Source organism: Mytilus galloprovincialis, chromosome 8 (assembly GCF_965363235.1).
Source record: "Mytilus galloprovincialis chromosome 8, xbMytGall1.hap1.1, whole genome shotgun sequence".
NCBI classification, from domain to species: Eukaryota; Metazoa; Mollusca; class Bivalvia; order Mytilida; family Mytilidae; genus Mytilus; species Mytilus galloprovincialis.
Genome location: NC_134845.1, coordinates 35,518,249 through 35,542,677, shown reverse-complemented (window position 1 = coordinate 35,542,677; position 24,429 = coordinate 35,518,249). Strand labels below are relative to the sequence as shown.

Sequence of the window (24,429 nt, the reverse complement as noted above, 5' to 3'; positions counted from 1 at the left end):
TTTGGTTTAAGATTATGTCTCTAGATAGTGAAGTTGAAGCCCTTTCAAGAATACATATTAATTTCATTCACGATCTTTACTGTATCTTTGAACTCATCTTTCTATATAATACTCAAAATATATATAATAAAAATTAATAATAATAATAAATCAATAATAACAAGGGATAATAATAGTTTCACTTCTGACAATATGGAAATGGTTTGTCCGTTTTACATTTTCGTTTTTGTAGGTTGTATACCTTGAATGTTTGAAATTAACTAGAACTGATGATTGTGGTGTATTGTATTACTGTATTGCTTTTAGAGCTTAGTTTTAGTTTCACAAATAGTATTGTACGACGTATTCTATTTCCAATTATCACTAATAATTTTTGCGGAATCGTTCATTCGTGGAATCAAATCGGATAGTCACTTTTATCAAAATCGATAGTATTTAACAGATGTCACATATAAAATAAATATATATTCAGTACAAAGTATATCAAAAGATACTAGACTAAAACTGAATCTCCGTTCAGTATACTAATTGAGCAGATTCTCACACCAATATATATTATTTGTTAGAAAAGTAAGTGTAGTAAAACTTTTTATTTTTATTTTGTAAATTCGTATTTTCGTTACAATATCTTCAATCAAGTGCTTTTTACTGTGACGAATACAATAAGGGTGTGTAGTAAAAATGTATGTCTATTGATAAGTGGAATAGAACAAATCGAGCTTTTAGAGATACGTACTATACCGTCGTCAAAGTTCGAGACAAAAGCAAAGCAATTATCATTACCAATTCAACGGTAAGAGATCTTTTACAGAAGCAGGTAGTTATTGGTCCAAACATATTAAAGGTTGTAGTTTGTAAATACAGCCGTTCCTCAAACCATGCCTCTTTTTTTTTTTGAGATATACAATATTCATGGATAATTAATTTTGTTTATGTACTGGTTCCCAGTTATGATCTCTATGTTTCATCTCAAAGAGATAAAACATGGGAATGTTACCAGTAAATATGCAGATCAGTCATATTAAAATCTGTCGAAATCCTGAAGTCCAAAAAATAGTAGAGCGTATTTCCGTTCTATGATATATTATTTTATCAAAAGTTCATGGTAAAAGAGGTACAGTTTAAGTCGTAGAAAGAGTGCATCTGATAATTGCGTTGTTGATTTGTACAGAAATGCAACCTACATTGTACATGTAGATAAACAATTATCAGTTTATCATTTGGAATCATTATCACATTTTCATTTGGAATGAAAACAAATTTACAGTTTTGTATTTGAAAATAATCATTTTTACCTTCCATTTAGAAGCACGAACTTTCTTCAGAAGAAATGGTCCTGCGATTTATTCTCATAATACTGATAGCAGTTTGTTTAACAGATGCTTGGTGGGGTGGTAGTAGAAGTTCAAGGGTAAGTAAAATTTTGAAATAAAGGAGTTCATAAGTTGTTTAATTGTTTCATTTTGGCTTAAAAGAGCCGTTGCATCTTTTAAAAGCGCTTTCGAAAACATATTCACTCTAAGTATTTTCATTTTTTATTAAGTAACACATCATCGCTTGTTGTTAGCTTATCGCGTTAAGCTGTTTAGCTTGTTTCTCAGTGTAACAGTGTACATAAATAAAGGCACTAGTAGTAAATCAGTGTTCAAAAGTCATTAATCGATTGAAAGAAAATGAACCCGGGTTACAAATTGAAACCGAGGAAACACGTCAACTATATGAGGTAAACGAAGGAACAACATGAACACCGAAGTGTAACTAAAACAAACGCCAACATACATAGAATAGAAATGTTTGATAACAAATGCCATATTTCTGACATGATTCAGGACATTTTAAGAAAAATGGTGGGTGGAACCTGCTTAAATGCTATTCAAACCTCCCGCTTAATAACAATGTTAAAATATCGCTAAATAGACAACTCTACGTGACAGAAATACAGCACAAACAAACGCAAGAACATTCATCGTCGATTCCATTTGTCCTAGCCATATTTGAGTTCTTTCATCCTCTATGCTATCCCAAGTATTTTTTTGTTTGTGATGAACATGAAAGAGCAGCAGTGCAGTAGAAACCGCTTTCTCCTCTTCCAAGGCACTTGAGTCTCTGTGGGGTCCATGTATTGTTTGCTTTGGTTTTGTGTGTTGTTGGATGTGATATTTATTGTGCCTGTCTGTTATTAAAAATTCACCTCATTGTTCATCCTCTGTACGAAGGTTTTATCATATTTTAACTTTTATTACAGTTAATTAACTGTTTTTTGTAAATTTGGTAATTTCATAGGGCAAGACAATTTTAATATCCCGCTTTGAAAAAGGGGTATACTGTTTTACACTATTAACATTATCCACTTGCGGCGGGGGTATCATTAGTGAGCAGTAGCTCACAGTTACATTTGTTTTTTTTTTTAATTATCTGCTACCGGATAGTGGAATATGTAATATCATTCCTTCTAGTTATTTAGGATGGGTTTTTTTTCGTGCTGAGAAGTTTCCTGTTGTTTTTTTTTTTTTTTTTTTTTTTTATTATTATTTTTTGTTAGCCTTTAATGATGTGGGTTTTTTTGTCGCACTCGGATTCATGTTTTCATTGTCGTTTGGTATTTTCTAACGCGGTTCTTAGTATTTTGGCGAATAGAACAGAACAGAACAGAACAGAAAATATTTTATTTCCAATTAAGGGCCCACAAGGGGCATACAGAGCATACATGAATAAGGAAAAAGAATATTGATTTGAGATAATATTGAATAAGACTTGATAATTCAAATAAAAATAGTTAATTTAAATCATATCTCGACCCCAATCATATTTTTAAAATTTGATATTGTGAATTGACAATATTATATTTCAGAGTTCTAGCTCTGGATCAAGATCAGGCTCCTCCCGATCATCTTGGGGTTGGGGAAGAAGAGGAGGAAGTACAAAAACAAACACAAAAACGGTACGTTAGACAAAATAACTCAATGTCAAAGTTCATTGTTTGCGTCATGCGCGAACTTGCGATTGAAACTGAATATTTGCAACCCAATCTATTAGAAAGTTTGAAGAGTGTTTACTTAATAGCTACGTGAAATAAAATCTATCGAAAATATAGAAATAACAGTTGTAATACTATTTACAAAAAGAATTTCAATATTTTCTGACTGTAAATAAATATACAAAATATGTACATTGTCGGAAAATATAAAATTTGTTTGTACGAGCTTTAGAAACGGGACGAAAAGCGAGGCTCTGTCGAGCTTTTCTCCAGTTTCGTAACGAGCACAAATAAATTTTAAAATTTCCGACAATGTACATATATTGTTTTTATCATGCAATTTACACTGGCTTCTTTAGCGTTAGCTGTTTAAATCCAAATTTTTGTGTCTTATTTTTCATCGACATAGTTGAAACGGAGCGCGATGAGGACCCCAAAATGAACTGTTACCTAGAAAGAAATATTTGTTTTACCGCTTGCTCAACATTGAAGCGGGAAACAGGAGACTTTATTTGTACATGTACAAATAAAACAAAAAATATTTATATACCAGGATAAAATTAATGAGAGAGATGTTCATCCGTTCAGTGTCAAATATTTCATTATTTTCAAAACGATAGAAAATTAAAACAGTAATCATTTTGTTATTTTGTGGGAGGACAAAGTGCACGTGCATCTACAGAACTCACTGGACATTCTGACGACACGTGAACTTTCTTGTGGAGAGTTGTCTCATTGGCAATTATACCACATCATTTTTTTTATATGAGTTGCCATTGTTATTCCTCCGAAACCCATAACGTAGGTCTTCCATATCCCATGAATCTGCCTTTGCATTTAATTAAAACGACATGAAAAGTTGTTTGTAAAGGTCTAAAGATAAATTACCTATAAGCAGGATCCCGTTTTATCTTCTTTTAACAAATAACTACCGTTCTCCCATGAATAAAGATTAATTTAATTCAGTAATTTTATACAAAGCTCTATGAATTAAATTATGAGGAGCATTGGCATTTTTAGATAATTTTGGGACGTCACGATTTGGCTTTTATATTTATTGGATCCTTACTTTTGTGGGAATTTGGGATATACTTTTATTGGGACTTTGGAATATATAATACATTTTTCGGGATCCGAGAAAGAATGCTATTTTTTTTTCTCGGAAATTCGGAGTGACATCCTCTGTTACCGCCCCTCTGCAAACATAACACCTTCAGAAAATAGTTCTATTAATAAAAGTAGATCGTTTTGTGTATGCTTAAATTGATAGCAGGTCATTTGTTAGGTTCTTCCTTAATTAATTATTCCAAGTACAAATACAGAGTCTTATTTTTAAAAATTTGTCTTCACTAATTTCTTTTACTGGTGATATTTATTGTAGCGGCCCCATGATATGAACAAGAATCAACTGACCAATCTGTATAACAGTAAAGTAACGAAGGTTGAGAGTTATTCTAGGTTTGTCCCCTTTTTATATATATATATGTATAGACACTATACATAAGAAATATACGTCTCTTATTATTTCTGAAATAAAGTTACATGTAAAATCTTCAATGATCAGATGCATTTCAACGAGTTTTTCGTATAAATAATATAACGTATGTATATACGCTGACCTTTGTACGCTTTTGCATGTTCACATAGAAATACGAAAATGTGGTATGAATAAAAATGATGAGACAACTTTCCATCCAAGTCACAATTTATAAAAGTTAACCATTATAGGTTAAAGTACGGCCTTCAGCATACCCGGTTTAATGAATCAGATATACTTTATGTTAGAGTACACATTAAATTTCACTCATTTAAATATCATTCTTTTAAGAGAGAAAAAAAAGACGACAGTTGTTGCTACTTTGTATTCAAAGCAAGACGTGTTATGCTCTAAACAATATGTAAGACACAATTCAAAAATACAAATACTGATATTATACAGTGTATAGAGAATTGTATTGGTAGATACTGTATGTTTTTCGAATTCAAGGAGCTATAAAAGAGGGCTTATCATACATTCTATTTTTTTCAAAATTTCAGTTTAGGGATTTCCTCAAAAAATTATTTTGTTGTCTACAATTCGAAATAAGCCACTTTTGGTATAAAATAAAATGAATATTGGTCCTACATCTTTTGAAAGCGTTATTAGTACTTTTTTTTATTATTATTTTCCATCAAGATATTTTTTAAAGTGTTATTCAAAAAAGATGTTAAATAATAACAAATCCGGGTCACAAACTTTCGCGGACCATCGCACTTTAGCGTATGGAGGCATCGGACTTTAGCGTAGACCATCGCACTTTAGCGTGACCATCGTACTTTGGCGTCAACATCGCACTTTAGAGTCCAACAAATGTAATACTAAAATGACAACATTTAATTTACATGACATTACAACATTAAGCAGACACCTTATTTGCCTTCAAATCAAATTTGACTGCTGTTAAAATCGATCTATATCAATATGTTTACCAGAATTTATTTGCAGTTTATATAATCCTTTCATAAATGTCTATCTTTTTCAGGCCTCTAAATGGGTTTCTTGGAAAACTTGGAATAAAGCATACTGGTGTTGTAGCTACCACTAAAGACGGCGGACGGTATCTCATTCACAAAGGTCCTGGTTATGGGACTAAATCTAGTACCGTCGTACTTAACGCCAATCATATGTCAAAAAAGTAAGAAATCACATTGAGATTAGGGTGCAACTATTTAACTTTTTTTTTGTTTTTTTTTTTGTCTGAATCAGAACTTGACAATTTTCGCACAAAAATTATGGAGAAAATCTAAATTCAGAATATTGTTTTTTGTCATCTGCTCGAACACAATAATATTTTTTACAAATTGGGAATACAATTTTTCTATTAGGAAAAAAACATCGCCCCTTTGTTGCCAAATGGTCTTTCCCTTATCATTTGACAGCCGTACAATCCAGTTTAGAGGTATTAGACTAGAAAAATAATGAGGTGTGTCATATTTCTCGTAATTTGGTTATAATCTTAAAAACGAGTATAGACAAAGATAAATTTGGCAAAAATGTTTAGCAAAGTAAAATATATAATACTGTATATACCTTTAAGCTACATGTAACATGAATAAATTCGTTTATCATATACTTAGACTAAATAACATATGATTTTTACTGTATGATAATAGCATTAAATCAACGTAAATTCCATATTTTTCGAATTGGTGCTTAGCAGGATGATATGAAAAGTTTATCACATGCTTCGAGTGTTATCACATGCCTTTCCGTAACGTTATCGCACATGGCATTCCGGTGATACTCGGCAAATTCCGGAAAATATACCTCAATGCTACATTTTCACTAAAAATCTTACAAAGTAGTGTACAATCTCAATTTTATTAACAAAACAATTATTGGATACTGGAAAGTATATTTTGTAAAATAATAAAAAAGAAAAAAGAAAAAAAAAATAAAATTATTAAATAAAATTAATGCGTTTTTTAAAAGTTTCAAACATAATTTAGAAAGTTACGTTAAAAAAGTTTACTGTTTCAAACAGTGTTCATATAATATAATATAATACTCTTTTGTTGAAATATATGGTAAAGCGTATAAAACATGGCAAAATCCGTATCACATGCCGTATCACCCTCGATCAATATCATCCCTCGAGCCTAAAGGCCCTTGGGCTGATATTGGTGTCTCGGGATGATACGACATATGATATGGATTTTGCCATGTATTAATCTCTATTTATTACATTGGTTGCAATGAATTACATTGATTTCCCAGTGAAATAACTGCCGATAATTTTACATGTGAAATACACGTGGTAAGTTCACTCCTCAGTCGTCATACAACAATAGGTGTTGTCAAAAAAATTCAAATATCGATAAATATTCCACTCGTGACCGAACAACATTGATAATTAACTCATGCGCTGCGCGCATTCGTCAATTAATGTGTTGTTCGTTCACGCGTTGAATATTTTCTCTATTTGAATTTTCGATTAGTTATTCTTTAATTAATAAGTTTGATCACTTCTAGTAGTTATTTTTTAAAGCTTGTTTTCCTAAAGATTACATTTGTATGATATTGTTAATTGTCTTACCTCATATAGATTTATGGCATGTGATTGATTAAGAGGATTACACGTAGTGATATCATATATTTGATATAGGGTGTCCTTAACAGTATGGGATTAGTTACATGTATCATATAAGGGATAGTAGGAAGGAGTAACTGTTACTCCCTTTCAAAACATCTGTTAGGATTCAACAGACGATCACATTGATAGTGAATGTTTTGAATGCATTCATAAAACAAATTTAAAGCTAAGAAGTTGTTATTGTTGGCATTTGTATTCTGTACAGACAAATTGAAGTAGGTTCTTGATACTAAGTATTGTAGACTTTGTCACTTTGATAAGCCGTTAGTCTGAATACCACATGTCAAGATAGTCGGTAATACTGATTTGTTACACAATGTGCCAGTGACATAATACGGCATATATAGGTTCGGTAAATTCAATATTGGATTCGAGCTTTGCTCTCATTCCATATGGAATTAATTTATCACATAAATATCGTATTAGGTCATTAACACACCATGTGACTTATAATACAATTCAATAAGACACTGAAACTAAATTCTTTCATTAAGCTGACAATTAAGGATTTCATTATAATTTTCAGCTGGAAAAAGACTGGTGAAAAACTGACCAATGGGAAAACTATCTCGAATCTAATGAAAGATGGCTATGTGAATCAAAAGTATGGCGTTGGACGAGACAAAAAAATTTGTTGGCAGTCTTCTGGTAACATCATGGATAAGGCGGGGAGGAGGAAGCGAGTAGCCTGTTAATGGATACTCTAGTTTGCTGCAATATCTCTTTGTGAACAGATTTTAAAAGAATCCAGTGTATACCAACCAATTACTTGTTGTATAAACAAAACTAGATTATAATAAAAATTATTTTAAATGACATTTCTTTTTCTTAGCTTTTTAGTAAATTAAAAGCCAACTAAATATTACTAGTATGTTTTATACATATACATATTCATGGACCTACAATCTGTTGATACCTGTAACTTGGCATTGCACAAGGTCATGTTTTTCTCTGGCTGCTTATGACGTCTTTACACTAAATCCATTGGATGTTAGATGTGTACGGATTGATAGTTTAGTCTTAGATGCATGATTTTTTTATTAGTTGTAAGTGGCTTTGAACTAGTTGTCAGATAACTGCGAGTACTCTCAGATCTGTTCATTGTGTCTTTTTGTGTCGGGATGTATATTATTTATTACCCGGCCACGTCCACTTGTATTTTTGTCCATCTGATGAGTTAAGCCTTTTTCAACTGACTTTTATAGTTCGTTTTTATGTTGTACTGTTATACCACTGTCCCAGGTTAGGGGGAGGGTTGGGATCCCGCTAACATGTTTAACCCCGCCACATTATTTATGTATGAGCCTGTCCAAGTCAGGAGCCTGTAATTTAGTGGTTGTCGTTTGTTTATGTGTTACATATTTGTTTTTCGTTCATTTTTTTACATAAATAAGGCCGTTACTTTTCTCGTTTGAATTGTTTTACATTGTCTTATCGGGGCCTTTTATAGCTGACTACTCGGTATGGGTTTTGCTCATTGCTGAAGGCTGTGCGGTGACATATAGTTGTTAATGTCTGTTTCATTTTGGTCTTTTGTGGATAGTTGTCTCATTGGCAATCATACCACATCTTCTTTCTTATATTATCCATTGATGGTAGATTTAGATAAACAACATATATCTTAGTAAAAATTAGTTCTAAAAGTTACTATAAATCAAGTATTGATTGCAGATGTTTTGAAGTGTCTGTCAAGGGACAAGTTTCACTTTTACCAAATACTTTGTTAAGTATTACGATATAGGAAACTTTAAAAGGTTCTTTCAAGCTGTTATTACGGGGCGCCGTGAGACAAAATTCAATTTTGTCAATTTTGTCTCACAAAAGTCAATTTTGTGACGACAAAATTCAATTTTGTAAGACAAAATTGACTTTCATGAGACAAAATTGACTTTCATGAGACAAAATTGACTTTTGTGAGACAAAATTCAATTTTGTCAATTTTGTCTCACGAAAGTCACTTTTTGTGAGACAAAATTCATTTTGTCAATTCTGTTTCACAAAAGTCAATTTTGTCTCACAAAAGTCAATTTTGTCTCACAAAAGTCAATTTTGTCTAACAAAAGTCAATTTTGTGTCACAAAAGTCGATTTTGTATGAAAATTAGTTCACACAATCCAAACTAAACTAATTTGCATATAAAATTGACTTTTGTCGCCCAATTTTCAAATTAGGTAACAAAAGTAAAGTCTGTGTTACAAAAATGAATTTTGTCATGACAAAAGTGACTTTTGTCCACTTAAAGATAATTTTGTATGACAAAATTTAAAATCTGTAGTATGCTACAAATTTTGTTAAACTGAAAACATTTTTGTTGAACAAAACTCACTTTTGTCCGTACAAAATTGAATTTCGAGTACAAAATCACAAGAGTCCCATTCGGCGCCCCGTAGTTATCGGGACGACGACTCAATTTGTCCTTTCTGGTAAGTTTTACACCTTTTTCCCTCTCAAAAACAACTTTAATGGTCAAAAGCAAAGATGTAATTAATGTAAATGAATAAATACAATAACTAATACTTTGACAGAAAATTGTTAGTGAACATCTGGTTCATATCCGCCATATTTCCTTTTCGCATTCCAATGTTTTGTATCTAATTAGGCCGTTAGTTTTCCCAATGAATTGTTTCATATTTTTGCATTTCGGGGCATTTTATTGCCGACTATACGTATACGATATGGGGTTTTCTCATTGTTAAAGGACGTACTGTTGCCTATAATTGTCTACACCCACTTAATTTGAACTTTGGTAAAATAGTTGTCTCATTGGCAATCATACCACATCTCCGTATATATATATATATTTTTATATATCTCACTGAAGTTATTCGAAGGATTTATACTTTTATTTATATAACGCAAACATTCTTGTTTTTTTGGCGTGATAAATTATATCAAAAAAGTTTGTAAGATTGTTGGTGTTCACGTTTGTTTTTTGTACAGTGGGAAATATTTCATTCATGTTCAGGACGATCAAATAACTAGATACAAAATAAATTGACAAAAATGGTTTTATTTGTATTTCCATCTTATTGAGATAGGAGGCATTATGTTGCACATCATTTCCGTACTTCTATCTTATTTTGATTACGACTGTTTATAGCAAAATAAAGATCACTCTCTTTTTCTTTTGTGGGTCAAAAAGGCAGCAATACTGAAGAACACAATCTTATGTCGAGACAATTATTCCCCACCAGAGACCATAGAAGGTCAACCAATATAGGTTACCACACGGCCTTCAACAATGAGCAAAACTAATGCTGCCGTTTGTTTATCATATACTGTTGGCATGAAAAGTTTGTATTGCCAAGAGTGATATAATTACTTGACTTTCAAGAGATAAAAATGTCGCAAATGTGAAAAAGTAAAAAAAAAAAAGATGTTGTGTAATTGCAAATGAGACACTTTTACAGAGACGAAATGATACAAAAATTAACAAATATAGGTCACCGTACGTCTTTCAACAATGAGCATAGCCCACACCTCAAAGTCTGCAATAAAAAAAAATGAAAATTAAGGACAAATGTAAAACAATTCAAACAAGTAAACTAACGGCTTTATTCTAGGATGAAATTTGAAAAAAATAGGCAGGACAGGAGTTTTGAGTAAAAAAAAAGGCAGGATGAGACACTTTGCAAAAAAAAAAAAAAAAAAAGCAGGATGACAATTTAGGTAAAAAAAGTCAGGATAAACTAATAAAAAAAAGGCAGGACCGAATAGAGTGAAAAATAAAAAGGCAGGACAGAGATTACAACTAAAAAAAAATGCAGGACAAAATTTTTCATCCTAGCTCCCCCATAAAAATCAAATGGTAGCTTCCTTAGAAAATAGCTAAATATAAATCGCCGATAAGTCAGTCAGAAGGGTTAAATCCAAAATAAGTTACACCAAAAATATGTTTGTTTACATTATTTGGTAACTCAATCCTTCGACTAAATAGTGAAATGTTATCACGTTTTTGTTGGCATGTTTTGAAATATATTTTACAATATTTACACACATTCATACCTTAAGACACTACTATGCATGTATTAACGAAATAGTAATTCAAATTTGTTAAAATATATATTTTTGTGCTTGATTTTTGACTTAAAAAGGCTATCGCACTGTCATGAACTATGTTAAAAGATTGGCAATCTTAATTGTGCTGAGTATCGGCATGCAACATAAGTAATCAATCAAACTACACTTGTCTATTACCAATAGAAACTAAGATTAAGGAACAAAACAGCAAATAAAGTATGACTGATAAATCCACGATAAACTACAATGTTTTGATAACCGAGGAAATCTAAAGTTTGTAACTTGATAAGGTTGAAGTGGGGATAAATTTATACAGTTTTGTCTGGACGACATATTAATCAGAAAATTTAAATACTTTGATTTAAGTCTATTCAAATTAGCAAACATCACGATTCAATTTAAGAAAATGAATACGAATGTTACAAATACAAGCGTCAACACTCAAAATTTTATTCATTTGCGAAGTTACATTCAAAATGGTCGTATCGTCTGGTAAAGCAAGCGACGCTGCCGAACGTTCTTTGGCGGTACATTATGCAAATTACAAAGAAGATATAGTTTTGAAAAAGAATCTGGATATATTAAATAGAACTGAAAAGAATATAGTTCACAGTGTTCAGATAGACCAAAAAATTCTCTACAAAAGATTTCAAGATAAGCTTCATCGCTCGAAGTTAGCTTATGCTCGTATGTATGGCGACAAGGAAAAAGAAAGAGAACTAAGAGCAAAAAATTTGCGGTCTTTGAATATAAATGTTGGTGATTCTGAGCAGGATTATGAATTTCTGAAGAAGATACAACCAAATAAGGGAACAAAACCAAAGAAGACATCGAGAGTTAAGATAAATATTGATGCCGTTATTGATGATGTTTTTGATGAGGAGGCACCAAGACTTAGAAGTAGGTCTATGTCTGAAGGTAGCATGACACCATTACCGGTGACCACACATGCGCATCCTATTACTACAAGACCATCATCTGCTAAATATGGAAGAAATGACCAACGTACGCAATGTTTTCCAGTGACCGCCTTGAGTGCAAAAGGGAATACGCCCGACAAAAACTTGCTTAAAGTTCCGACCATTGATACACGACCGAGAACATGTTCACCAAAATTATCCGGACCTCGATCTAGGCGTAATTCTAGTGTTACAACGAAAAATGGAAATAAATCGCCTAGGAGATCTACAAACTTGTTTGAGCATGATGAGCATGTCGATCATGTCGAAATGAGACTGAGAGAATTAAAAACTTTGGATTTTACTGACAAGATTGGAAACTTTTGTGAATCCTTAGAGGACTATAAATCCGATAAAAACGGTAATATTGATTATTATACAATGCGTGTGGAAGCTTCACCAAAAGTACAAAATCTCATCGATATACCAGGAACGCCAGATGAACAGTATCAAAAACATTTTGGAAACCTAACTGTCAAAAGTTTAACAATGAAGAAGCTTAATTTTGATTTCAGCAAAAGTGATAGTAGCCAGAGTCATTTGTTTACACCTGATGCGTCAGCCATGCTAAGATACGAATCATCGGAGGACTCTGATTCGGATTCCGATTGAAAGGTTTTACTGCAGATGACATAGCTCTTATATATATAACGAACCGGATAATGGGGATGAACATATATTAACGTTTATTTGAGTTCAGTTGTTGATTTATTTATTTATTTACGTTTTAAGATATAAAGTTTAGAAAATTATATCCTTGTTTTCAACTACTTTTCTTGATGTATTTATGTACTATATTAACTCATTTTTAATGATAACGTAAACCTCGTGTACTTCCAAAAGGCCTTCATATATATATAGTTTTATCAACTATAACTTATTTGGAAATGCTTTTTTTAAACCAATAAAATTGAAATTTGTATCTAAATCTGCAAAAATGAAATCTGGTTGATTCAATGCAATAATCTGGATATCATAAAAGTTTGTAATATTACGTATCATTTCGGGGCAATATGTATGAAAATATCGTGTGTTTAAATCTGCTGGTCCATTTTGACCAAAGGTCTATCCAAAAAATGTCAGATTAGTTTTTCTGTCAATACATCATTTAAGTAAATTTCTTTAATTATAATGTGACATAAGTTTTCGAAACTGTTGTGTTTTTCTCTGTTTGGTGTTACAGAGTGCTAATAGTATGTTTTCACTGTATTTTTTTCGGTAGAGAATGGAAATTATATGTATCTCCATAAAAGGTTAAAATAGGAATTTTGATGTTTGAAATTTGAATTTGTTATGCAAGTCGAGAAAAGACAACCTATACTTTCATTTTTTTTGTGGACGCGCCATCACAAGTCTGTTGAACGTTACGACCTATCTACTTTTTAAAACTGTGACGACAGATATGTTCTAATTTTCGTAACCACAACCCCGTACTCACTTTCTAGAATTCAACATCACCGAATATGTTTTTACAAAATCAACACAACATATGGAGAAGAGTCAGCCTACCCTTCTGGAGTTCGTGTGTTGCTCTGTCTTTAGTATTTATGGGTTTTTTTTGTTGCTATAATCTGTGATATATTTGTAATATCTGTAGCTGTTATCTGCTCTTTGGTCGGATTGTTGTCTCTTTGACACATTTCCCATTTCCATTCTCAATTTTATGAACTATCGTTTGTCATTTACTCCTATTTTATTTGGCATGTCGTTGTAAGTTTTTCTTAGACTTTTGACCTTCCATATCCCTCTCTGTTTAGCTCTAGCTATACATTTGTATGTACTTGATTAGCTTGGAGTTGTTCAGAATTGATAACATATAAGTTGAATTACTATTCGATGTTTGCAATACGTCCAGCGACAATTATTTCATGCATACTCAGGACAAAGAACTATATATATCTTTATTCTCATCACCAAATACATAGGTACAGAGGAGACATGCATGTATAATATACAAAATATACAACAACAACAAAGACAAAAAGAACTTATTCAGGAGGACACACTCGCTTCTTTATAATTCGTATAAACTTACATACATTTATGAGATCTGTCCTATTTGTAGACGACATAATTTCAGTAAATATTGACCCTATACATTGTACTAAAATTTCAATTTATAAATTTATTTCTCTCTTCTCTAAAATGTGAACAATAAATAATATAATGGAATTCATCTCCAATATCTAGCTTATATACATAGCGCTTTCTTTTTTCCCTTTCTATATTGTACAATCATCCAAGTTCGACTGGAAGTTTATGGTTACATATTCTAAATTTGCATAGTGTCAAAAAATCTTTTTCGTCTAAAATATTAGAATATTCTTCAAAACACAATAAATTCTTAAAATACGATAATTCAAGGCTTTGGAACAGTTTTGAATAGTAACAATACAATTGTTGTGTATTGCAAAGTGTGACGACGGGTATACAGGGTGTGTATTTGGACTGCAACTAGAAAACAACAGTAAGTTAAAGAGGGACGAAATGTTGCCATGCAACAGCCACCTTGTGGTCCTTTAAAGAATTGTTGCAATGATTCTTTTAACGTGCGAAGAGTGTGACACCCTCTCAACACGATGCAACGGATTTAACGTCATAATTCTCATGATCGGACGTGGCTACGTATTTATACATCCCACACAGTCAAACAGACGCCCTTATTTATAATTTAAAGGTATACCTGCCGGTAAATTGACTACTTTCATTTCTCCAGTCATCTTTAGGTTAGATAAAATGTTAGTTCTAGTGTCTACTCAAATATATTTAAAAGATACATCTTTTAATGGTTTACTGTACCAGAATGGCATGTACTTGTCCATTGTAGCTGATAAGTGATCAAACATTAATTTACGTCTTCAAACTTTAAAGAACAATATAATGTACTCAAATTTTGAGGAATTTTGATATTAAACAATAAAATAACGTCGAAAAGTAATGAAGGGAATCAGCGTGTGAAATTGAGAGTCGGGCCTCCCTTTGTCAAATATAAAAAAAAAATCTTAAAGATTGAAATTCTATAAAAACAAATATATAATAAAGACACTCGCAAATAGACACTGAGGGTCGTTTTTTCACGGCTGAATATAGATTCGTTTATTCAAAGTCTTATCAGCTCTGCAATGGTTATTTTGATTCTCTGTATATATATAGAATAAAGGACTTTTTGTTTTTGATACTGACTTTATCACAGTAAAATATCAGGTGAGATCGAAGGGCGAGCCTGATATTTTCTGTGATAAAGTCAGTATCAAAAACAAAAAGTCCTTTATTCTGTTTATCGGTAATTCAAAAAAAATAAAAATTACTACAATAATAGAGAAAATAACAAACGAACTTCTTTTTCGCGTCGAATCACGGCGAATCACATTTGACGTCACAGGCTGCATTACGTCATTTGAAATTTTGTCACAGTGCAGTAAACATGGCGTTCTCTTGTGCATGGAGCATAGTAAGTCAGAACATTAGAATGATACGGGGATACGATATGAATCTGCAGATTTTTCATCGATCTTCATTTTTAAGTTCAACGACGTCAAGTTATAATTATATTTTACTGAAAGGCTGACTGTAATTTGTAAATTATCTGTCTACTTCATAATTATTTCAAACATTTTAATAGATGGTTCCCCGTTTAGCCACTTTTAAAATTTATCCCAGATCCGCATATGAATAAGTTCACTTTTTTGTTCTTTTTGTTCTTTGTTCTATGAATATCTGTCTTTAAATTGACAATGAAACCACATCTTTTAAAATTGTATATGATGGTCCCACATTTATAGACAAAAATGTCGAAAATGAGTAAATTTCATTTTTTTCTAGCTTCTCTCATGCGATAGCGGTACCTTTTTGGTCACTATTTATGTGTTGCGTTTAAATATGAATTGTAACACTTTATAGTGACTGAACAGGTAAAACAAATACTTCTCAAGAAACAGAAAAGAAAACTACTGGGAACGGCACCAGGCTATGTATTGGTATTGTATGAATAAAAACTCGAATTGGAAGTCTGTCGGCTTTTTCATGCATTTTCTGTTCACATTTTCACAACAAAAAAGGCTAAACTAACTTTGTGAAAGTTATAATCAATGTCAAGTGTTTCATTCGCCAAAAATCTCGTGCGTTTCTGCGATAAAAATCACGCGCAATTTTGTGAATGAAAGGGGAAAGTAGATCCTTACGCGTTGCATTCGCGCATGTCATTTGTGTACTAACCCAATAATTTTTATATCACGGCCAGTCCACTGATACTGACATTATCAGCGAGTACACATCAAAGGAAAAATGTACAAATTACCGATAAAGTTTGTTTCGGAGCATTTTACAATATTGTGTTTCCTGTACTCTTTATGACATTGCTGTATGAAATCTTCGATAAGATACTTTAGGAATAAATCTAGCTTCTAGTCTTCGATAAAATAATTTTAGCAAGCTTCGAAAGTAAAAACGAGTATCTCAAATAGTACGGTATAATTTGTTGTATCTTTTGTATTTTTTGTGATCTATCAATAAGTTTTTTTTTTATAATTCTGTATATTAAGTAATATGCACAGTGCAGACTGTAGATAATTTAGAGTTTGGTAACTTTTTATATACCTGTCTCTTATCAAAGCTGCTATCTAGATGTCTGTTTTTATAATTTTGTCGTTTGGGTTGCTGTCTCATTCAAGTAAATATAATTTCTCCTTCATTTATAGGGATATTGACGGTTTATCTGATGGTATTGCTTTTCCTTTATCGATCAATGAATGACTCGGCAATTAACTTGTATACCATCAATACTAATTATGATTCCTATCCGGTAAATATTAGTTTATGACACAGTTCATTTTAATTTCAAATTGAAACGGTTGTTCATTGTTCGTTTTTATTTCTATCAATTGTACTTGTTGAATGCTTTAATGTAAGTATTTGAACGGTGTTTTTTTTTTTATAACTTTCCTTGTCTCAAAGAAAAATATCAAGGTTCTTGTTAAATCCGTTCCACTGTACCGCATAAAGTAAAACAGTCTATGCTTTCCTCTGTAAGCAGTATTTCATGGTTTCTTGGTGGAATGTTAAGTGAAATATGACCCAATGTCTCTCCATAGAGTTTTATATCTTCAGTATGATCTCTAGGTGGAATGTTGAGGGAAATATGACCCAATGTCTCTCCATAGAGTTTTATATCTTCAGTATGATCTCTAGGTGGAATGTTGAGGGAAATATGACCCAATGTCTCTCCATAGAGTTTTATATCTTCAGTATGATCTCTAGGTGGAATGTTGAGGGAAATATGACCCAATGTCTCTCCATAGAGTTTTATATCTTCAGTATGATCTCTAGGTGGAATGTTGAGGGAAACATGACCCAATGTCTCTCCATAGAGTTTTATATCTTCAGTATGATCTCTAGGTGGAATGTTGAGGGAAATATGACCCAATGTCTCCCCATAGAGTTTTATATCTTCAGTATGATCTCTAGGTGGAATGTTGAGGGAAATATGACCCAATGTCTCTCCATAGAGTTTTATATCTTCAGTATGATCTCTAGGTGGAATGTTGAGGGAAATATGACCCAATGTCTCTCCATAGAGTTTTATATCTTCAGTATGATCTCTAGGTGGAATGTTGAGGGAAACATGACCCAATGTCTCTCCATAGAGTTTTATATCTTCAGTATGATCTCTAGGTGGAATGTTGAGGGAAATATGACCCAATGTCTCCCCATAGAGTTTTATATCTTCAGTATGATCTCTAGGTGGAATGTTGAGGGAAATATGACTCACTGTCTCTCCATAGACTTCTATATCTTCAGTATGGTTTCTAGGTGGAATGTTGAGGGAAATATGACCCAATGTCTCTCCATAGAGTTTTATATCTTCAGTATGATCTCTAGGTGGAATGTTGAGGGAAATATGACCCAATGTCTCTCCATAGAGTTTTATATCTTCAGTATGATTTCTAGGTGGAATGTTGAGGGAAATATGATCCAATGTCTCTCCATAGACTTCTATATCTTCAGTATGGTTTCTAGGTGGAATGTTGAGGGAAATATGATCCAATGTCTCTCCATAGAGTTCTATATCTTCAGTATGGTTTCTAGGTGGAATGTTGAGGGAAATATGATCCAATGTCTCTCCATAGAGTTCTATATCTTCAGTATGGTTTCTAGGTGGAATGTTGAGGGAAATATGATCCAATGTCTCTCCATAGAGTTCTATATCTTCAGTATGGTTTCTAGGTGGAATGTTGAGGGAAATATGATCCAATGTCTCTCCATAGAGTTCTATATCTTCAGTATGGTTTCTAGGTGGAATGTTGAGGGAAATATGATCCAATGTCTCTCCATAGAGTTTTATATCTTCAGTATGATCTCTAGGTGGAATGTTGAGGGAAATATGACCCAATGTCTCTCCATAGTTTTATATCTTCAGTATGGTTTCTAGGTGGAATGTTGAGGGAAACATGACCCAATGTCTCTCCATAGAGTTTTATATCTTCAGTATGGTTTCTAGGTGGAATGTTGAGGGAAATATGACCCAATGTCTCTCCAGAGAGTTTTATATCTTCAGTATGGTTTCTAGGTGGAATGTTGAGGGAAATATGACCCAATGTCTCTCCATAGAGTTTTATATCTTCAGTATGGTTTCTAGGTGGAATGTTGAGGGAAATATGATCCAATGTCTCTCCAGAGAGTTTTATATCTTCAGTATGGTTTCTAGGTGGAATGTTGAGGGAAATATGATCCAATGTCTCTCCATAGAGTTCTATATCTTCAGTATGGTTTCTAGGTGGAATGTTGAGGGAAATATGATCCAATGTCTCTCCATAGAGTTTTATATCTTCAGTATGGTTTCTAGGTGGAATGTTGAGGGAAATATGATCCAATGTCTCTCCATAGAGTTTTATATCTTCAGTATGGTCTCTAGGTGGAATGTTGAGGGAAATATGACTCACTGTCTCTCCGTAGACTTCTATATCTTCAGTATGGTTTCTAGGTGGAATGTTGAGGGAAATATGATCCAATGTCTCTCCATAGAGTTTTATATCTTCAGTATGGTCTCTAGGTGGAATGTTGAGGGAAATATGACCCAATGTCTCTCCATAGAGTTCTATATCTTCAGTATGATCTCTAGGTGGAATGTTGAGGGAAATATGACCCAATGTCTCTCCATAGTTTTATATCTTCAGTATGGTTTCTAGGTGGAATGTTGAGGGAAATATGATCCAATGTCTCTCCATAGAGTTCTATATCTTCAGTATGGTTTCTAGGTGGAATGTTGAGGGAAATATGATCCAATGTCTCTCCATAGTCCAGCCCTGGCCTCAGTGACTCATTTTTTTTTATTTTTTTTTTTGTTGTCACTGAGTCCAGCTCGCCCTCCATTACCTTCAATGGTGCAAGCTCCCGGGTAGATTACCCGGGGACGATAGAGACAATGCCAGAGCGCTCAAGTACGAAAAATGTATCACAAATAGTAAAACTTGATAAAATAAAAAAGTTGCATACCTGAAATGCTTGTACACTATATGGAAACTCATCATTAACAGAAGGAAATCCCTTGCAGTCGGAGCTGTGGACATCTTGTTTACATCAGTAACGCTATATTACGGAACGTGACGTTTCTACGCTATAACGTTAGACGAAACGAATTCAATGTATCGATAAAGATTTTCAACGTTTAAACTCGTTAAATCAACTATTTTGCGCCTCAAACTATTTAAACGCGGACCTTAGGGCACTGAATGCTGCTGGTAAATTATGACACTTTAAATCATGTTTATATATGTGTACCTTCTGTTGTTCAGATAAAGTTTACTGATTGTGTTTTTTTCTTCAGTTCCCGGCAAGTGACAGAAAGTTCAAACCAAATTAATCAGTTTTAACTTTTCCACATATCATGGTTCCTTTCAGTAAATGACAGGACAATTATTATAATAAATTTCTTCATTAATTTATCATCACACTTTTATTTTTTTAACAATTTTTTTATCCCGAAATTCCATGAAAAATCCCGAATATTTAATTTGTGGTTGCCGTACGGCCAACAGACGGCTCTGTCCATTTCCTTGCGATAACATATAATAGATCAACCTTTCTGAATATGAATTAATTGTTACTAATGACAAATTGAAGAAAACTTTAATACTGACGATTTTCGTTTTCTCTCATTTTTTTTTAAAGTTCTTGTTAATACTTCAACGCGGTTAGTCTTTTTTTCTGCGAACGATAAGTCTGAAATTGTTTTTCACTTAAAGTCTTTTATTAGTGTATTCAATTTAACATTGTAATTTAATGCAATTTAATACATTTTTCTTTCTTTCAAATTAAAGAAACACATACCCGCTATTAACATATGGACCAAAATACTTTATTTTGGATGGTGATAAATCATTTTACAAGTCCAGTTTCCAAAATCGTATCAGGGCCAGACCAACTCCGTTAACATTCGGATTGAAAAATTGTTAAAAAATAAAAGTGTAATGATTAGCTGATGAAGAGATTTCATATTGTCCCGTCATTGACTGAAAATTTACGAAGAAACGGAATAATCGTTCGAGTTATATATTAAGATTTTATTTTTTTAGTCCTAGAAGATATGGCCAACTATGAAAACATTCCTTTACAGGTGTGAATGTTTTTTATACCCGCAGAAAACGTTCATGCATCCGAGTTAATGCAGCAAGTTCTTTAATTATGAAATCATTAGAAAATAAAAATTATTTTAGTTTTGGTAACTATGTGACATTTTAATTGTTAATTTCCCTAGATGTAGAGTGCCGACAGATTTATTGCAAAACGTAACGGTTATTTGACATTGATTGCTTTATAGTTTTACCCGGAATATTCTGCTCATTGTTGACTTTCAAAAATATCATTTTTAAATATTCTATTGATACCTAAGCATCTGCAAGATTTATCTCTATATATACATATACATGTATATATCTTCTTATGCATTACGGATTGAGTTTTAACACTTTATTTATATTCTTGCAATAACTTCTCATTTATATTCTTGCAAAAACTTCTCATTTATAATGCACGCCGTATCCCTATTAATTATAGAAACTCAGGTTGATGTATGAAAATCCGGGAATTGTAACCCTATTAATGCAATTTCGTTAATCCCATCCGTTTGAATATGATCACAAAAAACACCGATAGAAAAATAGAAAAACGAAATTTATTGGACTGAAAGAATACGGATTGAATTAGAAAAAAGCAAGCAAGCAAAACACAAACAGACGTTGAAACTCATGATCATATAAAAATTAGTTTGTTTGCATGGAATGAGAAAAAAAATGGTTATTGTTCGAATAACTTTCCCTGTATTCCAAGTAAAAACAGTCTCTGAAATTCATTGTTCTGTACAGAAGAAATCCGATATAGAACCGATATGGTTTCTGGATTTTTTTTTTAGTGTTGGTGTTTCTTTGTGTGAATAAATGGAGATATGGGATATACAACAAGATAGCAAAGGCTATGCAATTAACGACATCAAAACCATAGACATTTTTTAGTTTCCTAGTACATATTTGTTTAAGTCGTTAAACTTGTAATTGAACTTCTGGAGAAAAATCAAACCATAATGAAATCAGGAGATGTGGTATAGTTGACAATGAAAACAATTTTCCACCAAAGACCAACTAACGTACATGATAGCTTGCTAACATTGGTACATTTGATAACACCAGTTTACCATTTCACTACACTGCATATTCACTGATACATGAATTGTCACCACATTCCTTATAAAATAGCACCATCATATTGTTTTAACCGTTCAGCAGTTCAATTTGTACTGGGTATATATAGGTTTCATATATACGGCTTATCTATTAGGACGACAGTCTTTTAAATTGTATACCTGCTTGCATGCTTGTACTAAAGCTGCGTATATCGTCAGTTTTTTTTTTGGAAATAACAGGTTGCTGGATTTGGCATTATGATACATGATATAAAATAACACGCAGAATGCAGACTCCGGCTTACATGTCGTACATGCACAATTTCAAACTGGAATTTTTGCGCGGAGTGTTTTACTTGTATAGAGGGTGCATATATATATGTTAGCGTAATTTCATTCCACCGTGTATTTATTCCGGGTATCTGTTTTTCACTAGAGAATATTGGAAGTAAAAAGTGTCACGAGCGTCGATCTTGGTATCGTTGTTTTGTTTATATTAACCGGTTTATTGTTTACATATGCATTTATGGGTTGAAATTAGAATAATTTTCAGGGAACCAGTTTAATAGTCCTTCATTATTGAGTAAAAATATAAATTTTTCGTCAATAGACAAGTTATAAAATGATTGTGATTTATATCGCTTATACATGTAAGTACGAAGCTTGTTACCATTACTCTGTGACAAAATTTTCGTTTGCCATTCTGCAATATATTTATTAAATAAAACATTTTCAATTTGTAGAACAATTTTCTTTATGCAGCACACTATCAATACTAGTATACAAATCAAAGTTACAATCTTTAACTTTTTTTCATGACTCTAGCTATTACACCAGTTTTTCTTATTATTTACAGCATTTTTATGTGACCATTCGAAAACTTTATAATTTATTCTGTCGTTGGTCATGGCACTACATCTTCCCCAATGCCCAAATACACATGTCCATTGTTTTACACTAGGAGGTCTCCAGCCCAAGTCCCCGTTAATTTCATCATTTGGCGTACACTTGCCTATACAAAACCTGCGTTGATACAAGAAAAAGAACGAATGCCCTAAATGGATGCACCGTAGCTTATTACTGACCAGACTAGAGTATCAAATAATGTTTTAAAGATACGTTGCTAGAAACCACAATGTGCTTTACATTTAACAATTAATAAACTTAGAGCTCGACTGGCAGACCTTGCTTTAGCTTTAGCCATAATATTATGAGTGGTGGATATTTGGAACTGGATCCGGATTAACCAACCTTTTAAATTCTGTTGATGGATAAAAAGCAATATCTGAATTTGTCGCAAAAATTGACGTTTTCCTATAAAAAAAAAAGTAAAATCACAAAAATACTGAACTTAGAGGAAAATAATTCGGAAAGTCCATAATCACATTAGAAGACCAAAAATGGTGACCCAAGTTTTTATGCATACAATGACTTATACTGATGTAACTCGATTCAAAATACAAGTGTGCCAAAAAGTTTAGAAATCGGGAGATATGCCATTCGGTATCGTGTTACGAGTTTAAACGTTGAAAATCAGTATCGATACATTGAATTCGTTTCGTCTAACGTTATAGCGTAGAAACGTCACGTTCCGTAATATAGCGTTACTGATGTAAACAAGATGTCCACAGCTCCGACTGCAAGGGATTTCCTTCTGTTAAGATGAGTTTCCATATAGTGTACAAGCATTTCAGGTATGCAACTTTTTTATTTTATCAAGTTTTACTATTTGTGATACATTTTTCGTACTTGAGCGCTCTGGCATTGTCTCTATCGTCCCCGGGTAATCTACCCGGGAGCTTGCACCATTGAAGGTAATGGAGGGCGAGCTGGACTCAGTGACAACAAAAAAAAAAAATAAAAAAAATGATTCACTGAGGCCAGGGCTGGACTATGTCTCTCCATAGAGTTTTATATCTTCAGTATGGTTTCTAGGTGGAATGTTGAGGGAAATATGATCCAATGTCTCTCCATAGAGTTTTATATCTTCAGTATGGTTTCTAGGTGGAATGTTGAGGGAAACATGACCCAATGTCTCTCCATAGAGTTTTATATCTTCAGTATGATCTCTAGGTGGAATGTTGAGGGAAATATGACCCAATGTCTCTCCATAGATTTCTATATCTTCTATGTCCAGCGACTGAATTATATTAATGCTATCTAACACTAGGGTATTGGTTTCTTCATGTCCTAATATTCTTTCCTTCAAAATATTAATGATAAGTACTATGAAGTCCATATACATACGGTTATAATACGTAATGGTTTTTATTATATCAAAGTGTTTTACCGAACAAATAGACTTCTTAATTAGTTGTGAATGTATGTTCCGTTATGTTTCGATTTTCTATATCGATTTCTATCTTTAGACTTGATGATGAAGTAGTTTGGTTAAGTATTCTAATTATAAGTCGTTGTGTTACATGTAGTACAGTACGGATATTACTGTGGCGCTTTTGGGTTTATAGTCATCATCTTCGTTAGCTAAGGAGAAGAGGGGAGTGGATGGTGATCCTTGGCTAGCGAAGATGTATAGTCCTATACAAATCCCGGTGCTCACAGTAACAGTTACTTCTAAATACAACACGTTCTATATATAATTATTATATCATTTACAGTATATCGTGTAGCTAGAATTGTGTTAAGGTAGAGATATTTGTAATATTT

General features: G+C 32.7%; 2 protein-coding genes across 2 annotated transcripts; both read left to right on the top strand.

Annotated features, from left to right (window-relative positions):
• Window positions 1-466: 466 nt before the first annotated feature.
• Window positions 467-7,928, top strand: LOC143043256 (uncharacterized). Its single transcript, XM_076215654.1, has 6 exons — window positions 467-570; window positions 1,307-1,411; window positions 2,852-2,941; window positions 4,359-4,435; window positions 5,500-5,652; window positions 7,637-7,928. The coding sequence occupies exons 2-6, from the start codon at window positions 1,331-1,333 to the stop codon at window positions 7,803-7,805; spliced, it is 570 nt and encodes a 189-aa protein (XP_076071769.1). The 5' UTR covers window positions 467-570; window positions 1,307-1,330; the 3' UTR covers window positions 7,806-7,928.
• Window positions 7,929-11,451: 3,523 nt separating this feature from the next.
• Window positions 11,452-12,841, top strand: LOC143043255 (uncharacterized). Its single transcript, XM_076215653.1, has one exon. The coding sequence runs from the start codon at window positions 11,547-11,549 to the stop codon at window positions 12,699-12,701; it is 1,155 nt and encodes a 384-aa protein (XP_076071768.1). The 5' UTR covers window positions 11,452-11,546; the 3' UTR covers window positions 12,702-12,841.
• Window positions 12,842-24,429: the final 11,588 nt, after the last annotated feature.